The 12,514-nt window shown below is 44.5% G+C and overlaps 1 protein-coding gene across 1 annotated transcript in view; it reads left to right on the plus strand.

The window, feature by feature from the left end:
- Positions 1-12,514, plus strand: part of DOCK2 (dedicator of cytokinesis 2) — a 432,741-nt gene that overhangs the window by 42,172 nt on the left and 378,055 nt on the right. The window contains exons 8-10 of the mRNA XM_028497312.1: positions 769-923; positions 4,928-5,009; positions 10,493-10,628. Coding sequence (XP_028353113.1) covers positions 769-923; positions 4,928-5,009; positions 10,493-10,628 — 373 coding nt within the window. The remainder of the gene's footprint in view (positions 1-768; positions 924-4,927; positions 5,010-10,492; positions 10,629-12,514) is intronic.

Consider the following 12,514-nt stretch of genomic DNA (forward strand, 5'->3'; position numbering starts at 1 on the left):
ATAATAATCGTTGGAGCATATGATTAGTACATATTTAACTTTTTCAGGTACCAACGTACTATTTCCCAAAGGCCTGTACAATTTTGCATTCCCGTCAGCAATCTATGGGAGCGCCAGTTCCTCTACATTCTTGTTAGCACTTGATATTGTCAGTCTTTTAACTTTAGCCATTCTAGTGGTTGTGTAGTGGTATCTCACTGTTGTTTTGAATGTCCCTGAATGACTAGCGATTTTGAGCATCTCTTCATGTGCTTACTGGCCTTTACCATTTGTATCTTTTTTTGTGAAGTGTTTGTTCACATACCTTTCCCATTTTCATTGGGTTGATTTTCTTGTCATTGAGTTGTAAGAATTCTTTGTATATTCTGGGTACAAATTCTTTATCAGATACATGTTTTGCAAATAAATTTTCTCCCGGTGTGTACCTGGCCTTTCATTTTCTTAAATGTGTCTTTCAAAAAGCAAAATTTTTAGTTTTGATAAAGTCTGTTTAAGCATTTTTTTTCTCTTATAGTTTGTGCTTTTTATGACACTAAACTTTATGTGGAAGTCTTGGTCATTTGTGGTATTTCCCAAGATCAAGGCCAAGAGAGTCAAAGTGACTTGGATCAGACAACAGGAACTTTTGGTAGAAGGCCTAGATATAATGCTGAAATCTTTAGGCTTGAAACTTACATGATTCTTAATATTCAGGGCCATCTTTCTGTTGTCCTAAGTGGTGCTGGGCTAATTTTCTCCATTTTCCTCCCTTTTCCTTCCACCTCTCAGTCAAAAGATCAGCCTGATTATGGAATGTATTCCCGGATCTCCTCATCCCCTACCCACAGCCTCTATGTCTTTGTGAGAAACTTTGTGTGCAGAATTGGGGAAGATGCTGAGCTCTTCATGTCCCTCTATGACCCCAACAAGCAAATGGTCATAAGGTAAGTGTTCAACATTGCCTGACTTCTCTGTATTTGGGAGGTTGGAGTTAGCCGAGCTCAGAGTGCCTTTTCCTTCCACTATCACTTGTGGAGAAATTCCCACCCAGTAGAGAAACAGTCTAGCTGAGAATGTGGAAATAACTTCTTCTTTTAGAGTGTGGGGATCAGGTGGAAATGTTACTTTCATCACTTTTTTTTTCCCAGAGTAGGGTTATGGTTACACCATAGGGTTTTGTAAACAGTTCTTTGATTACTGGAAAACAACCAGAAATAACAAGATTCAGACACGTAGCACTGAATAGAATAAAAATACCTATTTTAAAAGGAGAGTTAAGAATTGAATGGTGAAAACGCCCTGTCCTCAATGGCAGTAGCAGGCTAAGAGTGTGGGCTCTGGAATCTGCGTGGGTTCACATCGTGCCCCCACCATTTACTCTTTCTTAACCTTGGGCATGTTGTTAATCTTTCTTAAGCCTGAGTTTCCCATTTGCAAAATGTAAGTGTCAACCTCACGGAGTCATTTCTTTTAGTTAGACTTTAATCAGAAAAAGCACAGGAAGCACAGGGCCTGGCACATGGTGCTCCAAGTGGCAGTGGTTATCATTGTTACTACCTTAATTACTTGTTCTTGGAAATGGAAAAAGTAAGGGAACTTCCAGGTACCTCAGCTCGAAGAAGGGAAAACACGTTTGGGAGTCTCCAGAGGAAAGACTTTGATGTACTTCTGGCCCCCACTGCCAGCCCGGGCTTCTGCTTGTGGCTCAGTCCATCCTTCCTCCCAGGTGACCACTGCCTGTCCCCTCCAGTGGGGTTCTGAGCCGACACGTGGTCCTGTATTTGAGATCCCAGTTAACGCAGTACAGTGGGGCTGGAGCATGGTCCTTCTGCTTCTATGGAGAAAATGACACCTTCTGACCTTGGTTGTGTTGATGATTAGAGGAGATAACATATAGTTCCTACTGAATTATAAAATTCACTTTAGAAAATAATGGCTCTCTTGGAGACATTTATTAAACATAGAGAGAGGGGCTATCCATCTAAGAAGATGGAACTGAGGTCTGTATATGATCTCACATAATCGTCATTACTCCATGTGATTTGGGGGAGAAAATGAGGCTCAGAGAGGTCAAGTGACTGGCTCAAAGGCACATATATTTATAAGTTGCAGAGCTGAGCTGTCTACCCAAGTCCATCTGACTCCAAAGATAAGCTAGTTTGCAGTTTAGTCTGTCACCAAGGAAAGAGTTGTATCAAATATCCTCAGTGGTTCTCACCAGGGTCTTAGCGCTGTTACAGTGGAAAGCTATTCTTTATAGCACACTTAAATCCCTAATTTAAAGAATCAGCCCAGCTCATCTGGCCAGACCTCAGCAGACACTGTGAACAAGTGTTCCTGCTCCCTTAGAACCCACTTTGAGATGGTCTGTGTGTCATAGGCCCCTTGCTGTGCCCTGTCAGCTGCTCCCAAGGCACCTGTGACAAAGATCCCGCAAGCACTCCTGCCTCTCAGAAAACACAAGGATTCCTCATGGCTGAATTGACAAGGGTGCCTGGCCTGCTGGTTCATCTAAGTGATGGATGGCCTGAACCAGCTCTGTGGAGGGAGGCAGTGGATCAGTGAGGTGGCAGCTCTGTTCCCCAATGCACCACAACGAATGATGCACTTGATGGGGCACGCCTGAGTGATGCCTCTGAGAGTGCCAGAGACACAGGGAAGCCCTCGGGAGAGTGAGGGCTGAGGAGGAGGGGGACAAAGGGGCAGAACCCTGCCCCCTCCCCCGCCCAAAGAATAAAGAAAAAAAGAGTAGGAAGCAAAGAAAGAAGAGAAGAGCCATGATACAGGAAAGGGGCAGGGGAACTTGGAAGCACTCCCCAAGTCGATCTGACTCTGGGTAGCTGTTCTTTCCCTAAGAAACCAAATTTCTCCATTCCTGCCTTCCCTAGCCAGGGTGTGCATACAGTGAGCCATAGGCAAGTTAGGGCATCCTCATTGTGGCCCAGATGTGAGCTGGGGGGAATTTGGCTGGGACCAACCTTTCAATATTGGGATGAACGATGGTCCGATTCCAATGGATGCCTGCAGAGATTTGGTTTGGGAAACTTAAGGTAAATTTTGGTAGTACAAAAAAGAAGCAGTTCAGGCATCAGCTCAGTGGCAAGGCTAATTTCCAAAAGGAGCTCAAGAAAGAGTTGGAATGGTTCTCCCTCTTCCCCTGAGGAGGGTGTCATGTGGAAGAGGTCTTACCTGTCTTGGTGCCAGGTAGGCCTTCAGATTTACCACCCAGGTCTTCCTGGGCAAAGATGAATGGGGCCAGCTCAGCCCTCTAAATTGCTTTTCTGATTTATGATTCTCTTTCCCCTAGAAGAAAATTGCTGGTGCCTAGTGTTTAGACCTAGCAGGCTAGTTCTCTACTGGACATGCTAAATGTGATTAAAGGTCCTGGGAAATACCCAGGTATTTCACTATGACAGTCCAGAAATAACCAATGGAAAATAATTAAAACAAATTTTTGGGGGGATGGAGCCTTGGAGGCTTCTTGGTTATTTTGCTGAAAATTCCACTAAAAATTTTAGATCTTACTAAAAAAAAAAAAAAAACGTACATTTAACTTGATTAAATTTTAGCCATTGGTTAATCTGGGACTGTTTTCTTTTTGTTGTAAGTTCTATTTCCCCCTTGAACCTTGGTCAGACTGCTCTTAATAGTCTTCTAGGGGTGAGTGGAGAGAAAAGAACAAGGCATCAGAGAGAACAAACCTCTAAAAAGAAGGCAATTCCCTTTAACTTTGCTGAATTCTCTTATTATGCCTTTTTTGGGCTGACTTGGTTTTTGAGTTTTATTTTGTTTGTGTCCTGATTCAAGATAACAGGCATTTATTTAGAACCAACTATATGCTCCTGGATGGCATGGAAAACTGAATGACTCAACTCAGCAAACTATACCAAGCTTCTCCTAAGTTAAAGAAGTGCTAGATTTCCTGATCTTGCCGATGCAGCTAGACTGACTAGTATGAACCACCCAGGGTTGTGTGTATGATTGCTAGAAGATGTGTATCGATAAATGATCAGATGTCAGAAATGTGTGACTGCCCTTCATAAAACCTGTCAGTGGGTTCTCATTACTATCAGGATCAAGTCAAAATCCTTGAATGGCCTATAAAGCCTACATGGGCTGGCCTATCTTTCTAATTTTTCTCTTAGCATTTTCCCCTTGGATCTGTTTTTTAGGTGCATCGAGCTCCGTCCTGTCTCAGGGCCTTTGCACGCATGTTTGCTTTGCCTGAAACATTTCCGTTTCCCACTCTCTTTTTCCTGACCAACTTTATTTACATGTCACATCCTCAGCAAAGACTTCCCTAACCACCCAGGCTAGGCATGGTTCTTCTGATATACATTCTCACAACATCCTGAACTTTTTCTTTGTAGCATGATTGCATATAAATAGTTGCCACGACTGCATTTAAATCATTACTTAAGTGTATCTCAGATAATGGCTAAGGCCCTCTGTGGTCCATCACGGTGTGACATTCCTTCAAGGAAACGGTCTGACATCTAATGGATAATTTAAAATAATTCAAATCTTTACTCAATCTTGAAAGGGGAATAGGGTGGGAAGGACAAATACATTCTTAATGCCCAGCAAAACATACAAAAATCCTTTCCCTCTCACTTCTGCCACTCTTTATCACCTCTACAGAGAATGCTGCTGCTCTTCAAAAATATTAGATAGCTGGGTTAGAATTTGCTTACTAGATGAGGGGGGGAAAGAGGTTGTGAATACCAAGTGTTAGGAATTCCTTACCCCTGCTTGTCTAACGTCTGTCTCCCTGACGGGACTGTGATCTCCTGGAGGGAGGGACAGACAGGGAGAGCCTGTCTCAGACACTCCCATGTCCCCCGTTGCCAGCGTGGTGTTGGGCGCATAGCAGAGGCTCGGTGAATATTTTTACCTTATGAATATTGAGACCCCTAGCAGTAATGGGTTGCCATCCCTCTTCCCACAGTGAGAACTACCTGGTGCGATGGGGCAGCAGGGGCTTCCCAAAGGAGATTGAGATGCTCAACAACCTGAAGGTGGTCTTCACGGTAGGTGTGCACTGTCCTCTTTTACCACGTCCCATACTCACGGGCATGATCTTGGAGATGGGGCTGGTCCGGTGGTCAGGAGGGAGCGTGGCCTTGGTTGCAGAGCTGTGTTCTGGGCTTTTTGTAAAAGGAAGCTATTGGGAAGATGGATCTCCTCCTTGCTCTCTCTTCCTCACTCCCTATCTTTCTCACTCATGTGTACACAATGCAGAGCACTGTGTAAACAAGCACAAACCTCTTCCAGCAATAATGTCTAGGTGAACTAGGTACAGCAGCTACTCTGATTTCCTGGTTAATTCATGGTTAACTTGAGTTCCTGACTTTGGTTCAGACCGTCTAAAAACCTTTCCAAAATACATCAGATTTAAAAAGGCCTTCCTAGAACATTGACTGCCTTGGTAAATTAGACATTCTGAACATAATTAAGTCACAGATGACTAAAGATCTTACGATTCCCTGGGATCATCCTTCTAAATACCAGTACTCACCAGGCAAGACATAACAGAGAAATGTTGAAATCAACTGCTATTTGGATGATTTATTTCTGAGAGTGAGCTGGCTTTTTAGTTCTAGAAAGGAGAAACAGTGGAAAGAAGGAGATAAGAGTTATCATTTCCAGCAGAAATGCCTCTTTTCTGTTTTCACCGAGTTGTGTTCAGAGTATGATCTTAAGATATCTGAGGATATTGGTGTTTTCTGCAAGCGTCTCTGGGGAGAAGAGCATTTATGAGATTTTTCAGTGTGTCACCTGTGTTAGCAAGGGAGATTACAGAGGAGGAGTGAGGGAGGGGTTTGGGCATTTACAGAGTGACCGACATGCTGGATTAACCTACCTTGCTCCACTATAATTTTCCAGTTACAGGCCATTAAGTTCTATGTCTTATGTTATGTTACAATTAGATTGGAGTGCAGCTGATTTATTTTGTTTGTTATTTCCTGAAAAATGGGCTAGAGGCATGGAATAAGATCATAGATCCTAATTGCTTAGACAAAGTTTTCTTGGCATATATAAATGTGCCTCAATGCCGTTTGTCTATTATTAGTTAGAAGGAGGAGCCTATTTATTTTCTTGATAAATAGGAGAGTCCCACGGGGCTTTCTGATTAAACCAAGAGACAGATATTTCACAAGAGGGAGAGGGACAGGGAATCAATCAGTGGTTCATTTTGCAGAGAACCAATTCATGATGTAAACGTGCAGAAAAGGTCATCAGTAAATTTGTGTCGCTCAATAATAATGAGAATGTGATCCTGCCTTTGTGGAATTCTGACTGTGCCACCACCTCTTCTTCACACAGCAAATGAACTTGAGAGCCTTGGTTGACTGGCTTAATGGGTTGACACTTCCTTCTCTTGAAATGATGGGAATCTTCATTTCAGGACAAGGAACGTCATGGTGCTCTAGCTTCTTTTATTGATTCAAGAGCTACCCAATGAGCACCTACTGTGTGTAAGCTCTGTGCTGTATCTGGGGATACAGCAGTGAGTAAGCTGATAGGCTCCTGCCCTCAGGGTGTGATGGGGGGAATTCAGAAAATAATTAAGTGAATAAATAAACAAGAGAGATCTCAGAAGGCAATCCATGCAATGCAGATAATTAAAACAGGGTGATGTGATGGCGTTTGACTGGGAATTACTTTCAATTGGGCATTGAGGTGATGTTTAAGTTAGATATGAGATACGACTTGGCAGGCACATGCCTTGCTGGCCTCATTTCTCTTGTCTCTGGATGTCAGCTCTTCCTAGTTTCCTCTTTGGAGGCAGAGCCCAAGGAGCTGGCACGTGGGTTGGGCTGATGGTGGATTTCCCTTCTGTCTGCTTTATGAGCATTCACCCTCCGTGGCCCTGTAAGAGGAAAGCGCGTATACCGCGAGGTTTCCTAAGACTTTGCCTGGTTTGGGGGTTGCTGCTAACACATGGGGGACAAGACTGAACAGTAAAAGGAACACTAATGAATTACTAAATCAGGTAACACGTGTTTTAAATTTCATTTAAGTTTCGTGTCTCAGCTTCCCCAAACGTCTGAGTTTTGTGAGGCCCAAGTGAGAATGATTGGGAGACACCACAGACTGAAGCCTAGTTCTGAGATTGCCTGTTTATACACTCTGCAGAGAATGACCTATGTTCAAGCATTTTTACTTGCTCTCATAGCAATAAGCTTCTCTAGTACCAAGGGTCTCTGATGAGGAAGCTCTTAAAGATCTGGTGTCTTCTTTTGAGCAAGTGAAATTTTTTCAGAGAAGAGGAATGGAAAAAGGACTTACCTAGGAATCTTAAATGGTTATCTAGGGCTTCCCTGGTGGTGCAGTGGTTGAGAGTCTGCCTGCCGATGCAGGGGACATGGGTTCGTGCCCCGGTCTGGGAAGATCCCACGTGCCATGGAGCGGCTGGGCCCGTGAGCCATGACCGCTGAGCCTGCGCGTCCGGAGCCTGTGCTCCACAGCGGGAGAGGCCACAGCGGTGAGAGGCCCGCGTACCGCAAAAAAAAAAAAAAAAAAAAAAAATGGTTATCTAGTGTATTAATTTGCTAGGGCTGTCATTACAAAGTACCATAGACGGGGTGGCTTAAACAATAGAAATTTATTTTCTCACAGTTCCGGTAGCTGGAAGTCCAAGATCAAGGTGTTGGCAGTTTTGGTTTCTTCTGAGGCCTCTCTCCTTGGCTTGCAGATGGCCACCTTCTCCTTGTGTGTTCATGTGACCGTCCTTCTGCGTGTCTGTGTCCTAAATGCCTCTTCTTATCAGGACACGAGTCATACTGGATTAGAGCTTACCCTAATGACCTCATTTTAGCTTCATCACCTCTTTAAATGCCCTGTCTCCAAATACATTCACATTCTGAGACATGAAGGGGTCAACATATGAGTTTGGGGGAGACATAATTCATCCCATAACATTTAGGAAGGAAGCTGTCAGGTGGCAGGGCTTCTGTGTCTCTGGAATGCCTCTGAAAGATACCAATATAGATATTTCAAAAATATAAAAAATCCTAATGGGAGGAGAGAAGTAATTAGGGATGGAGGTCATTGTGAGGGAAGCAGGACTTGAGCTGTTAAGGATGGAAAGGATTTGGATATATAGAGGAATAAGGGGTAAACTTTAGAGGCGGAGGTACAGATGGGGGGCTTAGGAAGAAAGATCTAGAGTCGAAAGTGAACATTGTGTGTTTGTGGAACAATAAAGAAATCTTTATGACAAAAATAGAGTACTTGCATGCGGAGAATAGTGGGGAATCAGTGGGATAGGACAGCTGGAAATATATTTTGTCTAGGACATTTCATGTCAGCTGGGGAAAACTAGCACTAACAGGGTAGCAAATAGCGAGCTATTAACATTGTTGCCAGGAGAGAAATGAAATGATGAACGTGGCTCATAAAGATGAGTTTCAGGGGGATTCAGGGTGGGCTGGAGGAAGGAGTCAGGCAGGCCAGAGAAGAGGCTGTCCCACCATCTGGATGTGAGATAATTGGAATCTCAAACTCAGCTGCCTGCTGGGCAAGGCGGGAAATGCAAATGAGTGGAGGGGCTTCCTCGGTCAGAAAGCCACCTCTCCCCTACCTTCCCTCTCTCACTGCCCAGTGGGGAGACCTGGGAGAGTGGAGAAGCAGCTGTCCATTCCTCCAGCTTTGAAAGGACAGCCCTTGTATCAGTGAAGCTTCTCCAGGGAAGTTGAACCAGGAAGATACGTAAATAGGTAGATTTGTTGTGAGGATTTGGCTCATGTGATTGTGCGGGCTGACAGGTTTGAAATCTGTAGGGCTGGACGGCAGGCTGGAAACTCAGGGAGGATTTCTATAGTCTTGAGGCAGTATTCCTCTTCGCTGGGAAACCTCGCATTCTGTTCTTAAGACCTTCAACTGATTGGATGAGGCCCACCTACATTATGGAAGGTGTGTCCTTTACTTAAAGTTAACTGATTGTAGAGGCTAATCAGACCTACAAAATACCTCACAGCAACATCTAGACTAGTGTGTGATCAGGCAACTAGGCAGCATAGCCTGTCCATGTTGACACATGAACCCCCAAGCAGGAAGGTGTGGACCACTTTGAGTCCATGTCTTGTTCCCAGAGACTCTGCACACCCCTCCCTCTTCTTCCCACACCAGCCACAGTGAGAGGCTGGGGATGGCTGCTTTACCCAGGCCCCGGCTCTGATGTCAGCTGACAGGCTGCTCCCTGTACTTATGCCTGCGTGAGGATTAACTCAGAGGAGAAGTGACTATTCTCTAGTGAGGCCAGGCCCAGGGATCTCTGCTCTGATGCCAACAACATGCCTTTACATTCCTTCTCCAGCTGATCTCAGCTGGAAGGGGGTGCCGGGAACACTGAAGCTTTTCAATTTGAGCAGGGCACTTGAATGTTGAGGTAGTCCAGGTGGTTTCCCCTCCTGTGTGCCTTTTGGATGGTGAAGGAAATGTATTATGGTGGTTAGGTTAATGGACTTTGGGGTCAGAGTGACCGGACAGTGTCTGCAAGGACTGAGGTCATGTCCTCGGGGAAGACCCTTATCTTCTTGGTGTCTCAGTTTCCCCATATGTCAAATGGGGCTGCAGTAATAGTATCAGTGATGGGACTTTGGAGTGTTGTGAAAGATCAGATAAGACGATGATGTGTGCAACACTGAGCACAGGGCTTGAGACATCAGCGTAGTTCACGGTTTCAGCGTTCCTCCTCCTGAGCCCACAGTCGAGTGTAATTCCCTGTCCCCCTTGCAGTTAGGTGTGGCCGCGGCCCTTGCTTTGGCCACTGAAATGGAAGCGGAAGTGATATGCCTCTTTTCTGGGTGGGAGCTTTAAGAGCCAGTGAGTGATTTGCCCCATTACCTTCCCCTGCTCTGGGGACGGTGAATGCACCTATTGTGACAGGATAGATCCTCCATCAGCCAGGGGCCCAGAGTGAGTGAGTGGAGCCCCTGCCCATCTGCACTGGACCGGTAGCCTGAGCTGGAAATAAACCCTGTTGTGTTAGAAGCTCTCGGATATTGGGGTGGTTTGGTGTCACAACAACCCGACCCCGAGTGATATACATGCATTGGGTGCTCGGTAAACGGTGATTGTTAGGACTTTTCCTTCTTCCTTTTGCCTTCTCCCTCAGAGGTGCTGAGCAATGACCAGGTGGATGGAGTCATTTGCAGCAAATGCTATTTTTGGATACATCAGCTGGCATATAGGGATGGCTACCTATACAACTGATACTGTACCTCTATCCTTCTCGTCCCATCAGTTTGAGGTGGAAGAATCAGGATTGAACACCAGAGCCCTGGCACCCAGTTTCCTTTCCAAAACTCACCTTTCTTATGTGTGAAACAAGGGTGATAGCTTTGTTTTCCACCTTTCCCAGGACTAATTGTATGATTGGTCCATGTATGCTAAGTGCTAAGCACCAACCTCCCCCCACCCCCAGAATTTACTATTACTGAGTTTGCTTTTGTACTTTTTGTTCATTAGACACATGATGTGTAACTATTCGTTTCCTGCCTTACAGGATCTTGGAAACAAAGACCTCAACAGGGATAAAATTTACTTGATTTGTCAAATAGTCCGAGTTGGGAAGATGGATCTTAAGGATACGAACACAAAGAAATGCACGCAGGGACTGAGGCGGCCTTTTGGGGTGGCAGGTAATGACACACCACACAGCACTAACTGTTACTGGAGTGCACATTTTATATGACTGAATTCTGAGGATTTTTTTTTTCTTTCACTCTCCCCCTTGCCCTCCCCCCCCTCAAAAAACTTAGGCCAGACAACCCCTAATACCTACATTTCTTGTGACTAAATCAAAACAATTGGTAACTAAGTCTAGATTTATGATGAAAACGGTGAATAATGGAATCCCCGTGTGTGGAGCAGGGCGCTGGGACCACAGTGCAGTCTGAGCAGTTGGCGCCTTCACTCCCCAGCACAGTGGAAAAGGAAGAACAATATGGGTGGCATCTAATTATGAGGAGCAAATCATTTTAAAAAAAATATCCAGGACAGGAAATGCAGTTACGCAGAATGAGTCACCCACCACACATCTAAATTCCAGATGGAAGTGGACGTGTGGAGAGCTGGCATAAGCGAATGAGGCTGCTTGAGAGCAACATCACCTCCACATTTCTTTCCAAGCCTTAGCTCTCTTGGGGGTTTCCAAGACTTCATCATTCTTGTCCCACTTTTACAGTTTTTGTTGTACTTGACTATCACTTGCACTATTATTTACCCAAATATATTTTCTTTTAAGGAACCTTCGTTATTTAAACTGAAGTACATTTTTTTTTCTTAAAAGACAATTTAAATACCTGTGGAAATAGCAATTCAATATGCGAGTTTTACTTCTTTTTATTAAAGTATAACATTTCAGTTGTGTACCATTTATAATCCTTGTATACCATATCTAAACCCAGTGTTTCAGGTTTCTCACTTCAGGACACCCTGATCTTCTGTTACCACAAACCAGCTGGCTGTCCAGTGAGTCCCCTGGCACTGCTTGCAAAGTGGCGAAGCGGAAGAAGTTAGCTTATACTGAGCCAGCTGGTGTTTCAACTTAGCATTATTGCTAGCTAGCTAGCTAGGCGATCTTGGACAAGCGTATTTTCCCCAGGGCCTTAGTTTCATTATCTGCAAAATGAGGGACTTGGACCTGGTTGATCCATGACTTGGTCTAAATTCTCTGAGTCTATATGAGGGACACTTTTGGCATCACAATGTCCCTGTTAAGGCAGTGAGGGTCCTTCAGCCTTACTGCAAAGTGTGTCTTTGTCTCCAAGTGTAGCTGGTTCTCTCTCTTGGTTTCAGGTGACAGCAATCTGGTGTAACTGAAAGGTTTAGGAATAGATTGCTTCAGGCATAGCTGGATCCAGGAACTCAAATGAATTTACAGTATGAAAAACTCTGGAGCCAGAGGGAGATGGTTCTACCCAAATCATTCTCACTGAGAATGGGCAAGGGGGGTTCTGTTCATCAGAGAGAATGGATGCTGGTCAGGTTCAAATAACAGTTTCCCCTCCTTCTCTCAGTTCCCTAACTCCTCTCTTGAGCTAGATGCAATCACTAGTTGATTATTACCCAAGCAGTTTTAATGGCTCCCTGACTGGGGCCTGGAGTGTTTGAGGAATTTCATGCTACTAGGGTTTTGGCTCTATTTGGCTATAGCATGTTTTAGTGCTCCTCCCCCTGCCCCCATTTCTATAATCCCTGCTCTAGTGCAGGAGTTTTTTTTTTTTTTTTTTAATATTTCCCCCCTTTTTTTTTAACATCTTTATTGGAGTATAATTGCTTTACAATGGTATGTTAGTTTCTGCTTTACAACAAAGTGAATCAGTTATACATATACATATGTTCCCATATCTCTTCCCTCTTGCGTCTCCCTCCCCCCCACCCTCCCTATCCCACCCCTTTAGGTGGTAACAAAGCACCCAGCTGATCTCCCTGTGCTATGCGGATGCTTTGCACTAGCTATCTGTTTTACATTTGGTAGTGTGTATATGTCCATGCCACTCTCTCACTTCGTCCCAGCTTACCC

The sequence above is a fragment of the Physeter macrocephalus genome, chromosome 2, assembly GCF_002837175.3.
Source record: "Physeter macrocephalus isolate SW-GA chromosome 2, ASM283717v5, whole genome shotgun sequence".
Lineage (NCBI taxonomy): Eukaryota > Metazoa > Chordata > Mammalia > Artiodactyla > Physeteridae > Physeter > Physeter macrocephalus.